This window comes from Phyllobates terribilis, unplaced genomic scaffold (assembly GCF_046119375.1).
Source record: "Phyllobates terribilis strain yellow unplaced genomic scaffold, ASM4611937v1 Scaffold_3__8_contigs__length_932513732, whole genome shotgun sequence".
NCBI lineage: Eukaryota > Metazoa > Chordata > Amphibia > Anura > Dendrobatidae > Phyllobates > Phyllobates terribilis.
This window is the reverse complement of record NW_027362763.1, coordinates 204,997,786-205,016,582: the sequence shown is the minus strand read 5'-3', so window position 1 is coordinate 205,016,582 and position 18,797 is coordinate 204,997,786. Positions and strand designations below refer to the sequence as shown.

Below are 18,797 nucleotides of genomic sequence, written 5' to 3'. Positions count from 1 at the left end.
CCAGTCCCCAGCTGCCTAGTTGTACCTGGCTGGACACAAAAATAGGGCGAAGCCCCACGTCTTTTTTTTTTTAATTATTTCATGAAATAATTAAAAAAAAAGGGCTTCCCTATATTGTTGTGTCCGGCCAGGTACAAATAGGCAGCTGGTGGTTGGGGGCAGCCCGTTCCTGCCTGCTGTACCTGGCTGGACACAAAAATATGGCGAAGCCCCACGTCAACATTTTTGGGAAAACTTAATTACAAAATTAATAATTTAGGGACTGCATCTTTATTAACCCCTCAATTGTCATTTAGTGTTAAAATAAAGGATTTTTTAAAAAGAAAATTGGCGTGGGATCCACCATCATTATAGTCTCTAGCGGAGGTTAAGCAGACGGCTGGGGCAGATGTTTGAAGTCTGGGAAGAGGGTAATACCCACGGAGCTTCCCAGGCTACTAATATCAGCCCCCAGCTGAATACCTAGCCTTTACTAGCTATTAGAATGGGGGAGCCCCCAAAAAATGACGTGGGGTCCCCCCTATTTTAATATGTTTATGAGTGACAGTTTTCCTGCTATATACCTGCATGTCATAAGAATTTAAATTAAAAAAGGACCATGTTAAATTCAAATCTGTTTTTTTTTAATTTTTACCGGTGTTTGGTATGCGTTGGAAAAGGGGTAGTCTTATACGGTGAATATATCCTAAACTCTATATTTTAACAGGAAAGTAGGGGGGTCGTCTTATACACCAGGTCGTCTTATACGCCGGAATATACGGTATATAAAAATCTTCGAAGTGTTCATCTAGCAGCTCCCTGGAATTTTTCTTGTACTCCACTGATTCTTTGGGCATGCCTGAATGCAGCTGTCACGTCACTGTCACTACCATATGGGACAACAGGTTTAGGAGACGGTGCTCCATCACAAAGCATTATGTGGACACATCCTGAACACAACTATTCTGCCAATCCTTTCAGGATTTGCTGTGCTTAAAAATCCGCAGCATGCCAATTCTTTGGGCATTTTTGCCTGAGTTTTTCACCCATTGAATGAACTGCAAAGAAAACGAATGCAAAAATGCACAAAAAACAAACAAACAGATATTCCGCTGCATTTTTGCCACCAAGAGATGCAGAAACGTTGCAGCAATTTCTGCACCAAATACTCAACGTGCGCACATACCCTAAAGCTGTGTGCACAAAGTGCGTTTTTGGTGTGTTTTTTCCAAGAAGAATTGTCCCCAAAAACACTAGTGAATCCTTATGCCACCAATGTCTATGAGAATTCTGAAGAGCTGTGCACATGATCAGTATTTTTCCTTTCAGGATTTCATGTGCGTTTAAATCCGCAGCATATCAATTCTATGTGTTTTTGCCTGCATTTTTCATTTTGAATGCATTGCCAAAAATGCATGGAAAAAACGCACAAAAACGTGCGGAATTTACAAAGCGTTTTTGCTGCCAAGAGGTGCAGAAACGCTGCAGAAATTTCTGCACAAAATACTCACAGTGCGCACATACCCTAAAGGGGTTGACCCGGCTTGGGGTACAAGTCTGCAGTCACTCTATGTGTCTGCAGACCTATGAATCCTCACAGCGTGCACAAAGCGATTTGTTAGGACTCGCCAGTGCCAGCAACGGGAACTACAGACACATAACCACAAGTATTTGATTTGCATACATGCGGCCACGTGCCATCTAGATGTGCATGGCCTTGCTCAATACACGTCTAGTCGGAATGAGGCAGGGGGCCTGGAAATTGCTTACTTGCGGTCACACGACCACCTGCTCTTAGTCCCGGAGAATTCTGACAGAGCACAATGTGCGTGCTGTGAGTATTCACAAGCCTGCAGTCACACAGAGTGCCTGCAGATTTGCGCTCCAAACCTGTACAACTCATTTAAAGAATTACACTCAGACTTCTCTTCTTAAGACTAAATAAAGGGGACATAATTAAAATAACAAATATTTTTGTTTTCTGAATGTTTGGTCCACTTTATCAACAACTGGGATCACGAAAGAAAGTTTAGCTCTTTTGGAGCAGATGGAATCATGCATTGGTTGTACATATACCCCTTCCCTTTATCCTTTCCTATCTCTCAGTTGAACTTGATGGACATTTGTCTTTTTTTTTTTCAAACGTATGTAACTATGTAACACGCGGCCTCATAGTCCTAATCCAGACAGTGACAATATTTCCACAATAGAAATTTCCAAAGATAATATATATTAAATATATAAAATGTATTTAAGTTTAATTGCAGCCGAGCTTGTAAAAAGTTCTGCAATTACCATAACATTTATAGGCAACAGGATTGTGAAGAATGCCCTGCTACGCAGTCCTGTGACAACCTAGCTATTAACCCACATCCTGCCCTCCAGAGCATCGCTCTGCTAACCACACGCTGAGTGATATACCGAAGGTGTGTACTGACGAGCTTTAAAAATAGCAATAAAGCCGCTCCCTTAAGTTCCTTCACCACTACTAACACAGAAAAAGTACAATCATTCTGGTTATATAATGTTATATTCAGTTCATGTGCTATTTTAGGATATACAGTTATATGAAAAAGTTTGGGCACCCCTATTAATCTTAAGCTTAATGTTTTATAAAAATTGGTGTTTTTGCAACAGCTATTTCAGTTTGATATATGTAATAACTGTTGGACACAGTAATGTTTCTGCCTTGAAATGAGGTTTATTGTACTAACAGAAAATGTGCAATCTGCATTCAAACAAAATTTGACAGGTGCATAAGTATGGGCACCTCACCAGAAAAGTGACATTAATATTTAGTAGATCCTCCTTTTGCAAAAATAACAGCCTCTAGTCGCTTCCTGTAGCTTTTAATGATTTCCTGGATGCTGGATGAAGGTATTTTTGACCATTCCTCTTTACAAAACAATTCCAGTTCAGTTAAGTTTGATGGTCGCCGAGCATGGACAGCCCTCTTCAAATGATCCCACAGATGTTCAATGATATTCAGGTCTGGGGACTGGGATGGCCATTCCAGAACATTGTAATTGTTCCTCTGCATGAATGCCTGAGTAGATTTCGAGCGGTGTTTTGGATCATTGTCTTGCTGAAAGATCCATCCCCTGCGTAACTTCAACTTTGTCACTGATTCTTGAACATTATTGTCAAGAATCTGCTGATACTGAGTGGAATCCATGCGTCCCTCAACTTTAACAAGATTCCCGGTGCCGGCATTGGCCACACAGCCCCAAAGCATGATGGAACCTCCACCAAATTTTACTGTGGGTAGCAAGTGTTTTTCTTGGAATGCTGTGTTTTTTTGCCGCCATGCATAACGCCTTTTTGTATGACCAAACAACTCAATCTTGGTTTCATCAGTCCACAGGACCTTCTTCCAAAAAGAAATTGGCTTCTCCAAATGTGCTTTTGCATACCTCAGCCGACTCTGTTTGTGGCGTGCTTGCACAAACGGCTTCTTTCGCATCACTCTCCCATACAGCTTCTCCTTGTGCAAAGCGCGTTGTATAGTTGACTGATGCACAGTGACACCATCTGCAGTAAGTTGATGCTGCAGCTCTCTGGAGGTGGTCTGAGGATTGTCCTTGACTGATCTCACCATTCTTCTTCTCTGCCTTTCTGATGTTTTTCTTGGCCTGCCACTTCTGGCCTTAACAAGAACTGTCCCTGTGTTCTTCCATTTCCTTACTATGTTCCTCACAGTGGAAACTGACAGGTTAAATCTCTGAGACAGCTCTTTGTATCCTTCCCCTGAACAACTATGTTGAATAATCTTTGTTTTCAGATCATTTGACAGTTGTTTTGAGGAGCCCATGATGCCACTCTTCAGAGGAGATTCAAATAGGAGAACAACTTGCAAGTGGCCACTTTAAGTAGCTTTTCTCATGATTGCATACACCTGGCTATGAAGTTCAAAGCTCAATGAGGTTACAAAACCAAAAAAAGTGGTTTAGTAAGTCAGTAAAAAGTAGGTAGGAGTATTTAAAACAAGAAAATGATAAGGGTGCCCATACTTATGCACCTGTCAAATTTAGTTTGAATGCAGATTGCACATTTTGTTAGTACAATAAACCTCATTTCAAGGCAGAAACATTACTGTGTCCAACAGTTATTACATATATCAAACTGAAATAGCTGTTGCAAAAACACCAATTTTTATAAAACATTAAGCTTAAGATTAATAGGGGTGCCCAAACTTTTTCATATAACTGTATATCACTATACCTGGTTGGTTTCACAGTGAAATAAAAAAAAGGCTATAAAATATATCTAGTCCAGTGGACACATATATAAGCTGGAGGGGGTCTACCAACAAAATAAAATGTTAATATGGTCTAGTTAAAGGGGTGTTCCCACTATGTAAAGTGATGGCATTTCACTAGGCAATGCCATCACTTTTTGATGCTTTGGGAGACAGTAGGTGCAGCTGCGGCTCTTCATGGTTATTTACTGCATAGCGGCGTTCTCGTCCACCCCACCCAGATGTAGAGACCCCATTTACGTGACGTGGGGAGGATGCACTTCCAAGTACGGCCAGGTGCCCAACAACACATGGGGAAGGGTGTAAAGGGGTCAAACTTCAATTACCCTCTTTCCTTTACAGAGGCTTGGGAGAAGGAATTAGGTAGTCAAATTTCAGAGGAAGATTGGCAAAAGCATTCATACTCGCCCACAAATTATTACTTGCCGTGCTCAGTAGAAAAACTACAATAATCTATCTGGATGGTACCGTTGTCCCACTATGCTATATAGGATCTTCCCCTCTGCATCAGACTTGTGCTGACGGTGCAGCCGGGTCTATGTTACATATATAGTGGGAATGCTCATTGGTTTGTGAGTTATGAAATTAAATTTTCTCACTGTACAATAGTTTCGCCCTCCCCCAAATAAGCCTACTTTCCATTACTCCGGATTCAATCTCAAAGGCAAAGAAAGATATCCTTAGGCACTTTCTAACATCTGTTACGTCAATTACTCTACGTCACTGGAAATCCACAAAAACTCCCACTTTGGGTGAATGGGTGGAAGAGGTTAAGAATATTATAAAAATGGAAAACACGATTACACATGATAACAATCGCCTCAAAGCTTTTCATCTCCAATAGACATGTTGGATATTATTCAGTGAGGGGAATGACCTGGCAATCTGGTTGTCAGAAAATAATGCTTAAATAGAATGTCATGTAGATGTGGTCTCCTCTGAAGTGCTGGTTTCATTAAGTTGTGATGTTTTTTTGTCCTCCCCCACCTCCTGGTTACACTTACATTGTAATGTTTACCGATAACTTAATATTAACAACCATCAACTTTTTTTTGATATTATTGAACGTAATTGGAATGTTCTGTTTTCATATCAATGTTGTTAAAACCCAATAAAAATATTTAAAGCAAAAAAAATCGTGATGCATTACACAAGGAGACACTTACTGTGAAACTGTTGTTGAGGTTTTTGGTGCTGGACTCGGCCACACTGGCATCTGTAATGTCAATCTCCTCGAATATGATTGACTGTAATTGAGCAGAAGAAAAGATTAGAAGTTGTGTTACTTCTTATTCCGAAACACTGTAATCTTCGCTATCTTTATTTTATATATCGCTCTATAGCAGACTGTTCTTACAGGTAGCCCAAGCAAACGTCTCTAAGTACAAGAGCAGCTCTCTGGTCAAGTGTATGACAAATATGCATCCTACTTACTGTATCTTTGTATGCCAATCAGATGTGGAGGACTGAGGCTGTGGCTGCTTGGATCTATAAAATCAGAGGTTTCTATTCCGCATTTTCAGGCAGCGTTCACATGCTGTGGTGGGATCTGTCTAAAACTCGCGCTAAAGTGCAGTTTAGTGAGGTAAAAAATTGCTTATTAACTGTTGCATGATTTTTGCAGCAAAGCAGCTATTTACCACACCACCATTAATCCCTTCATGACATGTACTTAATACACTGCTCCAAAAAATAAAGGGAACACTCAAATAACACATCCTAGATCTGAATGAATGAACTATTGTCATTGAATACTTTCTTCTGTACAAAGTTGAATGTGCTGACAACAAAATCACACAAAAATCATCAATGGAAATCAAATTTATTAACCAATGGAGGCCTGGATTTGGAGTCACCCCCAAAATTAAAGTGGAAAAACACACTACAGGCTGATCCAACTTTGATGTAATGTCCTTAAAACAAGTCAAAATGAGGCTCAGTATTGTGTGTGGCCTCCATGTGCCTGTATGACCTCCCTACAATGCCTGGGCATGCTCCTGATGAGGTTGCGGATGGTCTCCTGTGGGATCTCCTCCCAGACCTGGACTAAAGCATCCGCCAACTCCTGGACGTCTGTGGTGCAACGTGATGTTGGTGGATGGAGCGAGACATGATGTCCCAGATGTGCTCAATCGGATTCAGGTCTGGGGAACGGGCGGGCCAGTCCATAGCTTCAATGCCTTCATCTTGCAGGAACTGCTGACACATTCCAGCCACATGAGGTCTGGCATTGTCTTGCATTAGGAGGAACCCAGGGCCAACCGCACCAGCATATGGTCTCACAAGGGGTCTGAGGATCTCATCTCAGTACCTAATGGCAGTCAGGCTACCTCTGGCGAGCACATGGAGGGTTGTGCGGCCCTTCAAAGAAATGCCACCCCACACCATTACTGACCCACTGCCAAACCGGTCATGCTGAAGGATGATGCAGGCAGCAGATCGCTCTCCACGGCGTCTCCAGACTCTGTCACGTCTGTTACATGTGCTCAGTGTGAACCTGCTTTCATCTGTGAAGAGCACAGGGCGCCAGTGGCGACTTTGCCAATCCTGGTGTTCTGTGGCAAATGCCAAGCATCCTGCACAGTGTTGGGCTGTGAGCACAACCCCCATCTATGGACGTCGGGCCCTCATACCACCCTCATGGAGTCGGTTTCTAACCGTTTGTGCAGACACATGCACATGTGGCCTGCTGGAGGTCATTTTGCAGGGCTCTGGCAGTGCTCCTCCTGTTCCTCCTTGCACGAAGGCGGAGGTAGCGGCCTTCTACTGGGTTGTTGCCCTCCTATGGCCCCCTCCACATCTCATGGTGTACTGGCCTGTCTCCTGGTAGCGCCTCCAGCTTCTGGACACTACACTGACAGACAAAGCAAACCTTCTTGCCACAGCTCGCATTGATGTGCCATCCTGGATGAGCTGCACTACCTGAGCAACTTCTGTGGGTTGTAGAGTCCCTCTCATGCTACCACGAGTGTGAAAGCACAACCAACATTCAAAAGTGACCAAAACAAAAGCCAGAAAGCATTGGTACTGAGATGTGGACTGTGGTCCCCACCTGCAGAACCACTCCTTTATTGAGGGTGTCTTAATAATTGCCAATAATTTCCATCTATTGTCTATTCCATTTGCACAACAGCATGTGAAATTGATTGTCAATCAGTGTTGCTTCCTAAGTGGACAGTTTGATTTTACAGAACTTTGATTTACTTGGAGTTATATTCTGTTGTTTAAGTGTTCCCTTTATTTTTTTGAGCAGTGTATATACGGCACATGTTTTCTGCGGGCTCCGGCGCCGAGCCCGCATCTTTCCCAGCACATGACAGCTGATCTAATCAGCTGTCACGTGCCTCTAACATCCAAGGGTGGATTCGCAATCTACCCATGGCTGTTAACCAGTTAAATACCGCTGTCAATTTCCGATTGAACATGGCCGTGCAGGAAGCGTGTCATAAGACACACCCATCGCTGCGCCAGTCACATGATCGTGGGCCAAAGATGGGTTCGCATGACATCAACACCCTCCTCTGTGGCCTACTTGCTAATACTCTCGCACCCCTCCAGTCCATCCTTAACTCTGCTCCCCGACTAGTCTCTTTCCTCACTACTCCTCTGCTTCCCCCCTTTGCAAATCCCTTCACTGGCTCCCATTTCCCCAGTGTATCCAGCTCAAACTACTAACACTGACCTACAAGCCATCCATAACCTTTCTCCTCCATACATCTTCGAACTAATATCCCGATATTTTCATTCACGTAATCTCCGGTCCTCCCAAGACCTCCTTCTCTCCTTCACACTTATTTGTTCCTCACCCAATTGCATCCAAAATTTCTCCCGAATATCCCCCATCCTCAGTAATTCTGTGCCCCTACACGTCCGATTAGCCTCCACATTCAGATCCTTCAGACGAAACCTGAAAACCCATCTCTTCAAACAAGCCTACAACCTGCAATGTGCAATGACCATGCTGCCTCCTCACCACCATCAGAGCTACTGTAACCCCCCAACCTACTGTCTCCTTCCCCGTTCCTGTAGAATGTAAGCCCTCGAGGGCAGGGTCCTCTTCCCCCTGTACCAGTCTATCATTGTTAGTTTGTTTACTGTAAGTGATATCTGTATGTTGTATGTAACCCCTTTTCATGTGCAGCACCATGGAATCAATGGGGCTATATAAATAAATAATAATAATAATAATAAAAATGTCATAGCAGATGCGATCACACAAGCGATCAGACAATCGCAGCTTCAAGTCTCCTAAAGGGAATATTGAAGCCAGTAAAAAGTGTAAAAAAAAATTTTTTTTAAATATTTTAAAAAATATAAAAGTTCAAATCACCCCCCTTTCGCCCTATTCAAAATGAAACAATTAAAAAAAAAATCAAAAATACACATATTTGGTATCCCCGAAGTTTCAAAAATGCCCGATCTATCAATATATAAAAATAATTAATCCGATCGATAAACGGCGTAATGAGAAAAAAAATCAAACTGCCAGAATTAAGGGTTTTTGGTCCGCCGCCACTGATAGCGCAGCTCACAGGCATTATCTGCAACATAAGGTATTTACAAAAAGTCTTAGGGGCCCCAGGGGGATACATTGGGGGAGTAATATAAAGTAGTGGACAATCCCTTTAAATAAAAAAGAACCTATACATGTTTGGTATCTACGAACTCATAATGACCTGGAGAATCATAATGGCAGGTCAGTTTAGCATTTACTGAACATGGTAAAAAAAAAAAAACAACAATTGTGGTATAGCACTTTTTTTTGCAATTTCACCGTACTTGGAATTGTTTTCCCGTCTGCAGTGCACGATATGGTAAAACTAATGGTGTCATTCAAAAATACAACAACTTGTCCCACAAAAAACAAGCCCTCACATGGCCATATTGACCGAAAATTAAAAGTTATGGCTCTGGGAAGAAGGGGAGCAAAAAACCAAAACGCAAAAAGGAAAATGGCCAGGGGGTGAAGGGCTTAAAGTGGGTCTGTCACCTCCAAAACTCAAATTAATCAATTGTACAGTCGAGGCCAAAAGTTTTGAGACTGGAGCAAATTTTGGTTGTCACAAAGTTTGCTGCTTCAGTGTTTTTAGATCTTTTAGTCAGACGTTTCGAATTATCAGCATTTCATATTTTTTTTTACATTTTACTGACAAATAAAGTTTATGGAAAGACTCAATATTTATTATAATGTTTGAAGACTTCTGCCCTTCCCCCTGGCTGCAGGATATCAGCAGCTGGGCGAAATCCTGACTGATGACAGCCGATTCTTGTCCAATCAGTGCTTGGGGTTGATCACAATTTCTGTTTTTGTTTGTCCATCCACTTTTTGAGGATTGACTACAGGTTCTCAATGGGCTCACTCACAATTAGGCCTCATTCAGATGTCCAATTTTCTCGGACGAGTGCTATCCGTGTTTTTCATGCATATCACTCATACCCATGATATTCTATGGGACCATTCACTTTTCCGATATTTTCCTTGGATCGAGTGCTCTGCGGCAGATATCGGAGACATGTCCCAATTTTGATCTGAGGGTCGGATCAAATTCAGCAATGCAAATCAATGGATCTGTGAAAAAAAATCAAACAGCACTCGGATGACATCCGAGTGTGGTCCGATTTTCGTGTACTGTTAAAAATGGAGAAGGTTGGAGAAATTATTTTTAATTTCTCCACGTACGAGAAAAATTAGATGACGCTGGTACCGGACTATGATCAAACACCGATCAGTGTCTGATCAGAATAACTGGTCTAATTCTCTTGTAAGTGAAAAAAAATCGGACATGTGGATGAGGGCTTATACCTAAGAACACTGCCATGAATAAAGAATGGGATCTTAATATCCTCCAAGAGCAACTTCTCCCAATTTTCCAGAAGCAATTTGGTGATGACCAATGCTTTTTCCATGATGGAGACCAAGTCACAAGGCAAAAGTGATAAATAAGTGGCTCGGTGAACAAAGCATTGAAATTTTGGGTCCATGACCAGGAAACTCCCCAGATCTCAATTCCATTGAGAACCTGTGGCCAATCCTTAATAAGCGGGTGGACAAACAGAAACACAGAAATTGTGATAAACTCCAAGAACTGATTAGCCAAGAATGGCGGTCATCAGCCAGGATTTGGCCCAGAAGCAGATATCCAGCTGCCAAGTATAAGGGCATATAAAAATCATACCTGTGTAAATTCGGTGCACCCTTGGTGTGGCCAAGGGCTTGGCACATTGCTACGCTCCCTCTGTTACAATCCACCACACCTCCAATTATATTAATTGACAGAAGTTGCTTTGGAGCACTGCCTGAAATGAATTGTGAGCCCTGCATGCACTGACACTGCAAGAGCCGCAAGCACACACAATGTCAGTGTGTGCAGGTGCGTTCTCATACCACTCACCTGTTTGCAGCGGCCGCTCACTGCACATAGGATCACAAAATATCGCGTGGTTGATGCTGACAAGACAGAGGGCTGAGAGCGTGTTCTGACACTGTGTGTACCGGTACTCATTGGGCTTCTTGCAGGGTCAGTACAAGTGCTCTCTCATTCCGTCACCATCGTCAACCCCTACTGCATGATCTTGTGTACTGAGTGCACTGTGTATGCACTCGGCCCCTGCAGTGTCAGTGTGTGCAGGGTTGAGAATTTGATTCAGGCAGTGCTACAAAGTGAGTGCTGTCAATCAACATAATGGGAGGCTTGGAAGATGGTTCAGTGCACTGAACTCTTGGCCACACCAAGGGTGCACCAAAGTGACCTCATTTAAATATGTAATAAAACTTAAACGTATAACAAAATAAGTAAAATCTACAGTACAAGTATGATTATTAAAGGAGGTTTCTTCCCTATATGAAAGTATAAGTAGCTTAATTTGACATTTGGGGATGTCAGACTCCCTTTGACAACGCAGATAAGAGCCCAGCCTGAATAAAGTGACCGCATATGTGAAGTCCTCACGGACATGGATGGAAGTTCTAAAAACTGGCTTCTGAGATACCAAAACAGGCTTCTTGCTAAAAGGAACAAACTGTGCGTCACTAAAACTAGCTTGTACACATATCAGGGATTATTTCACAGTCCTCTGAGTTTAGTTATTGCCTAGTGAGAACCTGCCACGTACATGTATGTAAAACGTATCTAAAAGAGAGGCCGAGGCATCAGGAACCAGAGGAAGCAATAAGTCAAGTCTCATCTAAGCAAACTGCAGCAAAGGTGCACGGATTCACACTTATCTGTAATATTAGCCATTCATACATTTAAATAAACAATATTTCCAATAATCAGCAATATAAAGTATGGTTTTGCTATATTTAATGAAATCTATTGTTCCCTGTTATCAGCCTATTAAAAATTAGACTGACTATAGGGTTGTGCATATTTTGGACATCGCGTATCAGCCCTGGTCCTTCTTAATGGAATCATAATAGCTTTTCTATTAAAATAGGAAAAAAAAGTGACCTTAAAGTCCCTACAGCTCCATATAAACATAGTGCAATGGGTGCGCCTGCATTCAGCACAGACAGGGAGCAGGATTTCCAGAAAACACGTAAAGCAATAAACACGTAGACTGCCCTCATCCATCCATCACCCAGAACAAAGAAATGGTTGCTTTGCAAATCATAACACCCACGCACATCGATGTAAAACACAGCCGCCCAGCGGGTACATAAAGTGGGTCCAGACGCTACATCTGCAGCTCTGCGCTCCCTCATTAGATTACTTTCTGCACACCATGCTATAATCCTGCTCACTGCAGCCTTCATCATTACTCTTTGATCTGGGGAGTCTTCACATGTCCCTGGTGACCTTTCTGTGAAATACACTTTGCTTCTTTGATGGGTTTAGCTGCCACTTTTACTGTGTTTTGCCCTTATTTATGACAACTATTACCCAGTTACAATTCTGCCCATGTCTATGGTAGCATATTTTATGCTGTCGTTATTCGGGTGCCTTTTGGCAGATCTGAAAAATGACAAGTGTCAAAAGAATGTAATAAGGGGTTAATTTCTTTAGTTTGGTGGGTTGGGATTTTAATGGTCTATTGTCTCCTAGTCATAGAACTACATATCATTTATTAGGCCAAAGCTTTGTTAGATCTCTGGCTGTCATGCTAAACCATCAGCACCCTGCAACTGCATTGCAGGGCGGCGGATGGACTGACAGAGGGAACCTCCTTCCCCAGTTAATCTCCTTAGTAGCTGCAGTCTTTATTGACTGTAGATTATTTGTATAGAAGTTTTACAAGAATCACCTGCGAACCATGACAGGCTATTACAGTGCAAGACAGGAATGGGTTAAAAGCAATAGACTACCAGATATCTGCAACCCCAAACAGAAGCTTGCCACCGTTTTTTACAATATTTGTAAGATTGCAAATAAAATTATTCATCCCCCATTGTAAATTCGGTTATTAGCAAACTTTACTAAATTTCTGCTGTTTTGTAATAAATCAATAAAACAAGAATAATGTATACAGCTCAACATTTAAATGTAACAAATGGTTTCTCTAAACTCAACATAAAATGCCACTATTAATGATAGCTGCACTCTCAGAATTATTTATACCGTTCATCACAAGTGTATTTTGCACTTAGCAGTGCATCTTTGGCTGTTGTGACCTGCTGCTAACATGATTAATCACTGAACACCAGCTTCTGGCAGGCAGAGTCCTGAGCAGTCATCGTGGGTAATGGCCTCCAGTTCACTAATTTTCATGGGCTTATAGTGGGTTCAAGTCAGACAACTGTGACGGTCACTCCAGAATCTTTCGGGACGTTGGCACAATTTTGATGCATGATGTAGTCCATGAGGTCACGTCCATTTCAGCCATGCCACTTTTCAGTGAGGCCACACACCTTGTTGGACAAGGAACATAAAAGCCAGATTTTTTTTTTTTTTTTTTAAGATTGGCATTGTGCACACTTGTCTTAATGAACGGGGCTGCTGGAGTAAGATCTGCCTTAAGTCATAAAGAGCCACTGAATGAATTAGTTTCATCTTACAAGTGCAGTGCGGCTTCTGCAGAAAAGTTACTCCAATCAGGGAGTAGAGTACATTTCTGGCACAAGTTACACCACTTTTTCATGGATTTGTAGGCTTAGCCATGTCCTCCATGCTCCAACCATAATAGCATAAAAGAGCTGAAGCGTCTACAATATACAGGGTGGTCCAAAAGTAGGTGGACAGAAAGTGTAATAAGGTTATGAAGGGGGAGATTTATCAAACAAAATCCAGTAATTTTAGATAACATTATGTGGAGTGATGAAGCTTCTTTCAAATTATCCGGCCATATTAACAGACATAATTGTATTTACTGGTATAATGAGAACATACATTTAACATTAGAGCAACAAGTAAATGAGCCTGGTGTCAATGTTTGGGGTGGTATTTCAAGTTTTGGTGTTTTAGGACCAATATTTTTTGATGGAACAGTCACAGGAGATAAGTATCTCGAAATTCTAATGGATCAAGTTGTTCCCAGTTACAGCAACAGCCTAATTCAAATGACCTTTTTTTCCAACAAGATGGGGCGCCTCCACATTATTCAAGAGTAGTCCGCGAGTATCTTGATGACACATTTCCTAATAAATGGATTGGCCGAAGAGGCCCACTTGATTGGCCGGCACGTTCACCAGACTCGACCCCAATGGATTTTTTCTTTTGGGGAGTACTCAAGGACAAAGTTTATAGTCAAAAACCAAAAAGTTTCAGTGATTTGAAAAATTACATAAGAGATGCATTTCAAGAAATTAATACCCAAAGAGTCTTGTGCAAAAAAGTTTGCTGAAGCGTAAGAGGCGACTTCAAAGCTGTGCAAATTGTAATGGAAAACAGTTTGAGCGCCTGCGTTGATGAAATTTAAGGGCTTTTGTTTTATTGTTCAGAATAAAATTTAATTGTCAATGTTATGCTTGTGTGGGTAATTATAATTTTATATATAAATCAAAATAAATGTTATTATTTTCTGTCCACCTACTTTTGGACCACCCTGTATATTAAATATGGTGCCAGTCATGAAAAACTGTTTTGTTTTTGTATTTTTTTTTTTTTTTATTTGGTTCATTTACTCTTGAAAAATATGCCCTTATACAAAGCCATTGTCCACGAGGACTGGGCTAAAAGGAAAGCTGTCAGAAGCTGGTGTCTAGCAATGCATTATGGGCAGCACGGTGGCTGAGTGGTTAGCATTGCAGCGCTGGGGTCGTGGGTCAAATCCCACCAAAGACAACATCTGCAAGGAGTCTGTATGTTCTCCCCTTGTTTGTGTGGGTTTCCTCTGGGTTCTCCGGTTTCCTCCCACACTCTAAAGACATAATGATATTGAATGTAGTGCTTTGTACTATGATGGTGCCATAGAAATAAACATAATAAACAAAAACATCATGTTTGCAGCAGGTTATAACAGCCAAAGAGGCTAAGTGAAGACGACTCTGGTCCTGAAGGGGATCTGAGTCGGCAGTAGTCAGTAAAAGTGTCATTTTAGGCTGAATTTGGAGAAACCACTTATTAGATTAGTTGTGTTGAGTTATATAAATTGTTCTTATTTGTTTGGTTTATTGCAAAAAGCAGAAAGTTTGGAAAATTTTCAAATAACCCGAATTTACAACAGGGGTTGAATATTTTTGATTACAACTGTGACTTATTGTGTAGAGGTGAAATTTGAAAAGTCTTATTAGGCTGTAATGGTATTGTCAGGTTACAACCAGAGCTGTGGAGTCGGTAAGCTAAACCACCGACTCAAGACTCCTCAATTTCCCTGACTCCCGACTTCACAGCCCTGCCTCACTACTCAGCATGTACATAAAGTGCAGCACAGATTCAACTCAACTAAAGGCCTAGACCCTTAGATCAGGAACAGAACAGACATTTAGGCTGTGTGCCCACGATGCTTTTTTTAAGCGTTTCCGCAGTGGCAAAAACGCTGCAGAAAAGCTTAAAAAACGCTTGGTAGAAGGCCTGCCATGGTCCCCAATGATAATCCGCATGTGCACATGCTGCGGAAATTTCCGCTGCGGATTATCATTGCGGAAAAAAACGCAGCACTATCAATTATTTTGCAGAAGTGCTGCGTTTTCGCCGCCATTGACTTGCATTGAAACACATGGATTCCGCATCACTTCATCTGTAGATCCGCATTCCATGCGTTTCAATGTGCGGATGGTACCCGGGTCTAGAGGAGAGGAGACTCTCATCCGGACCCGGGTACCATAGAACCTGTAAAAAAAAAAGAATAAAATAAAAAATAAATATTATATTTACCTTCTGATGGCCCCTGCTGCGCTCGTCCTCCCTTGCCGGCAGATCACGGTGGACTGAAGGACCTGCGCTGATGTCATAGTCATGTGACAGCAGGTCCTTCAGTGTACCGCGATCTGCCGGCAGCCAGGACGGAGCGAAGCAAGACTGCGGGGGACATCGGAAGGTACAGTAAGTATAGATTTATTTTTTTTATTTTTAACCATGGATTTATATAGTGTGACCTAGTTGTCAAGCACTTTCCAAGTGATGCTAAAATCGCTTGGAAAGCGCTTGTCAACCCGCATGCGGAAATGCATGTGAAGAACGCTTCACATCTGCATGTCCCTGGCAGGAGAAGCGCATGTACAATCCGCATGTACAATCCGCATGCGTTTTTTCTGCCAGGGAGATGCAGAAACGCTCAGGAAAAATCCGGAGCATTTCTGCATCGTGGACACATAGCCTTATAGGACATTTCATAACTTTCCCAAATTCTTATGAAAACATTTACTGCACATCCTGCATTGTACTACTGTACCCAATTTATTATATATTTTAGGAGTCGGAGTCGGTCCATTTTATACCGACTGACTCCACCAAAATGGACTCCGACTCTAAAGCCCTGGCTACAACAGTAGATACAGTTGAAACCAGAAGTTTACATACACTATATAAAAAGACACATATTAATGTGGTTCTGGGAAGAAGGGGAGCAAAAAATGAAAACGGAAAAACCCAAGGTCGTCAAGGGGTTAAAGGAATAATCTTATTGAATGTAAACTTTTGACTTTGCAGTAAGTAATAAAAAAGCCTTAAAACATTCTCTCTCTCTCATTATTCTGGCATTTGGCAAATATTAAAAATGATGGTAATCCTAACTGACCTAAAACGAGAAAGGTTTATTCTGATTTCATGTCAGATATTGAGAAAAACATTCATGTGTGTCTCTTTATATAGTGTATGGAAACTTCTGGTTTCAATTGTGTGTCAGCAATGTCTTTGCGCCTTTCTTCCTACACACTCTTGATATCTCACCTTTGCGGTCTTGGCATAGTATAGGGTTCGGCCTCGCAATTTGAAGTAGCGCCTTCTCCATCGCTGAAAGGAGCTTGTCTGCTTTTGTAGGTGACCTTCTTTCACAATAGCCTATAAAAGTCAAGGAGACATGGTAAGAACAATGAGGCAGATTTATCAATGCTAACTAACTCTTAGACCAAGCTCACTTATGCTACACAGTCATATAATGCGTCAGATTTATCATAATGACTCAATCTGTTTTAAGGAAATCTGACAGCCGACACATGCCGTCCAATCCTACAGGCAGCATGCATCAGACTGTGGCTTTATGATTTCAGCCATGTATGTTTAACTGAAACGCTGCGGCGGGGAGAAGCCACCATAGACCGGCCTGTCTGACTAGTCTCCCGTGCGGCTCAGTCCCTGGTTGCTATTAAACTGTGTTTTTCTATGGGAATAAGGGCCCACACTGGTCTGTTTAACTTCACAGACATAACTAACTATAAAACAAGGACTTTGCTCCCCTATGATGAGATGAAATCTAAATTAGCCATTCCTATGCTCCCATTATTCCATTACATTAAGATTGGACATTTTGTCTCATCCCTATTTCACAGTTTACAGGTTTCGATCCGAACACCCTTTGAAAGACTTTGCAGAAAGGATCCCTCAACGAAGGGCTTAACTTTTGATGTCTATAATATTATACAAAACCCCGATGGAGATTCCTTACTAGGCATTCATATATGTTCAAATGGGAAAGTTATCTGGGTGGAACCTTAAGTGATGCTTTTTGGAGATCTGTATGGTCGAGAGCAGCCATTGCGGCATCCTGTATCACTTATAAAGAGAACCAGTACAAGATCCTCTACGGTACCACACTCCTGAGCTTCTACATAAAATAGACCCATCCATTTCTTCCTTGTGTTGGAGATGTGCCCTGTCGAGAAGATCTATATTTCATCTACTCTGGGACTGTTCGATAATACCGTTCTGGACAAATGTACAAACTCTGATTAAACAGGTCTTTGTTTTGGACCTACCATTGGAACCTCAGCTCTTCCTACTTAATATCTTCCCACAGAATATATCTAAAAGAACTATTAGACTGCTTCAACACATATTGACGGCTGCACGATGTTTGATAGCTTCTCATTGGAAACAAACAGGAGTCTGGATGCTGCTGACAGGCGAGTGTTAGTGGGGATATTGAAATCGCCCATGATGATTGTGGGAATGTCATCAGAGAGAAAGTAAAGAAGCCAGGTGGAGAATTGGTCAATAAAGGCAGTGACCGGGCCTGGAGGTCGGTATATGACAGCCACTTGGAGGGAGAGTAGATGCGGACAGAGTGGACTTCAAAAGAAGGGAGAATAAGGGAGTGTAGACGGGGTGTAGGGCTACAGGTGCAGTAGTGTAATGGCTGTGTCTGACCGTGCAGGAACATGGTCTGATCATGACACATCTGGGCAGGGGAGGAAGCAAAAGAGTATACAGACAGGACAGCGCAGGATCACAGCCAGTACTTTTGGAGGGAAAACATTTTCCTTTCTGTTTTTAAACAGGCAGTGAAATGTTTTACCTCACAGAAACCAGCATCTGTGATCTCGTGCTGTCCTATTTGTACACAGCAGGGGCACATTTATAAGATTATCTCAGCACAGGGACATTTTATTTAAACACATCCAATTGTGGAAATTATTATTATTCCAAGATCTATTGATTAAAATATAGTTTGTTTGTGGGACAAAACCCCTTAAAGGAAACCTAACAGCTGATACCTACTGCCCAAAGCATGTACAGCATGTATCAGACATTAGCTATATGATTTCACCCATATATGTTTAAAAGGGAACCTGTCACCCCGTTTTTAGCCATTATACTCGCCACAGCGTGCTGTTAGTGTGCAATGTGCATCACTAACAAGTTTTTGCCAAAGAAAAGCTCCCAGTATTAGGTTTAAAAAAAACACTTCATATCATTAGGGGATCCCCTCACATACCTTCATCTTTTAGTCATAGGGGTGGCGATTTTATCTTTTCAGTCATGGGCTTTTGAAATTAGGCATGCCTACAGCATTGCATTTGATTGTTGTGACTGGCCCGAAGTCACGGCAATCACATAGTAAATCCCGCGTGTGCACTGCCCATCCGCTCCCCGGGCATGCGCACTGACTCTGGGTGTACAGCCCCAGCTTCATGTCAGCTTCAGTCCGCTCCCATGGACTGACCGGTCTCTCCCAGCGTGCGTGTATAGGCAGACCTGTCAAACTAGGGCACCGGTGAGGACAAGTTGCAGCCAACCGACTACTC

The 18,797-nt window shown here is 42.0% G+C and overlaps 1 protein-coding gene across 2 annotated transcripts in view; it reads right to left on the bottom strand.

Moving 5' to 3' along the window:
• The window catches only part of DGKD (diacylglycerol kinase delta), a 106,057-nt gene that overhangs the window by 73,034 nt on the left and 14,226 nt on the right, over positions 1 to 18,797 (bottom strand). For both annotated transcript variants that reach the window (XM_073674571.1, XM_073674572.1), the window contains exons 2-3: positions 16,504 to 16,614; positions 5,404 to 5,484 (exon numbers count right to left, since the gene is read on the bottom strand). In XM_073674571.1, the coding sequence (XP_073530672.1) occupies positions 5,404 to 5,484; positions 16,504 to 16,614 (192 nt within the window). The remainder of the gene's footprint in view (positions 1 to 5,403; positions 5,485 to 16,503; positions 16,615 to 18,797) is intronic.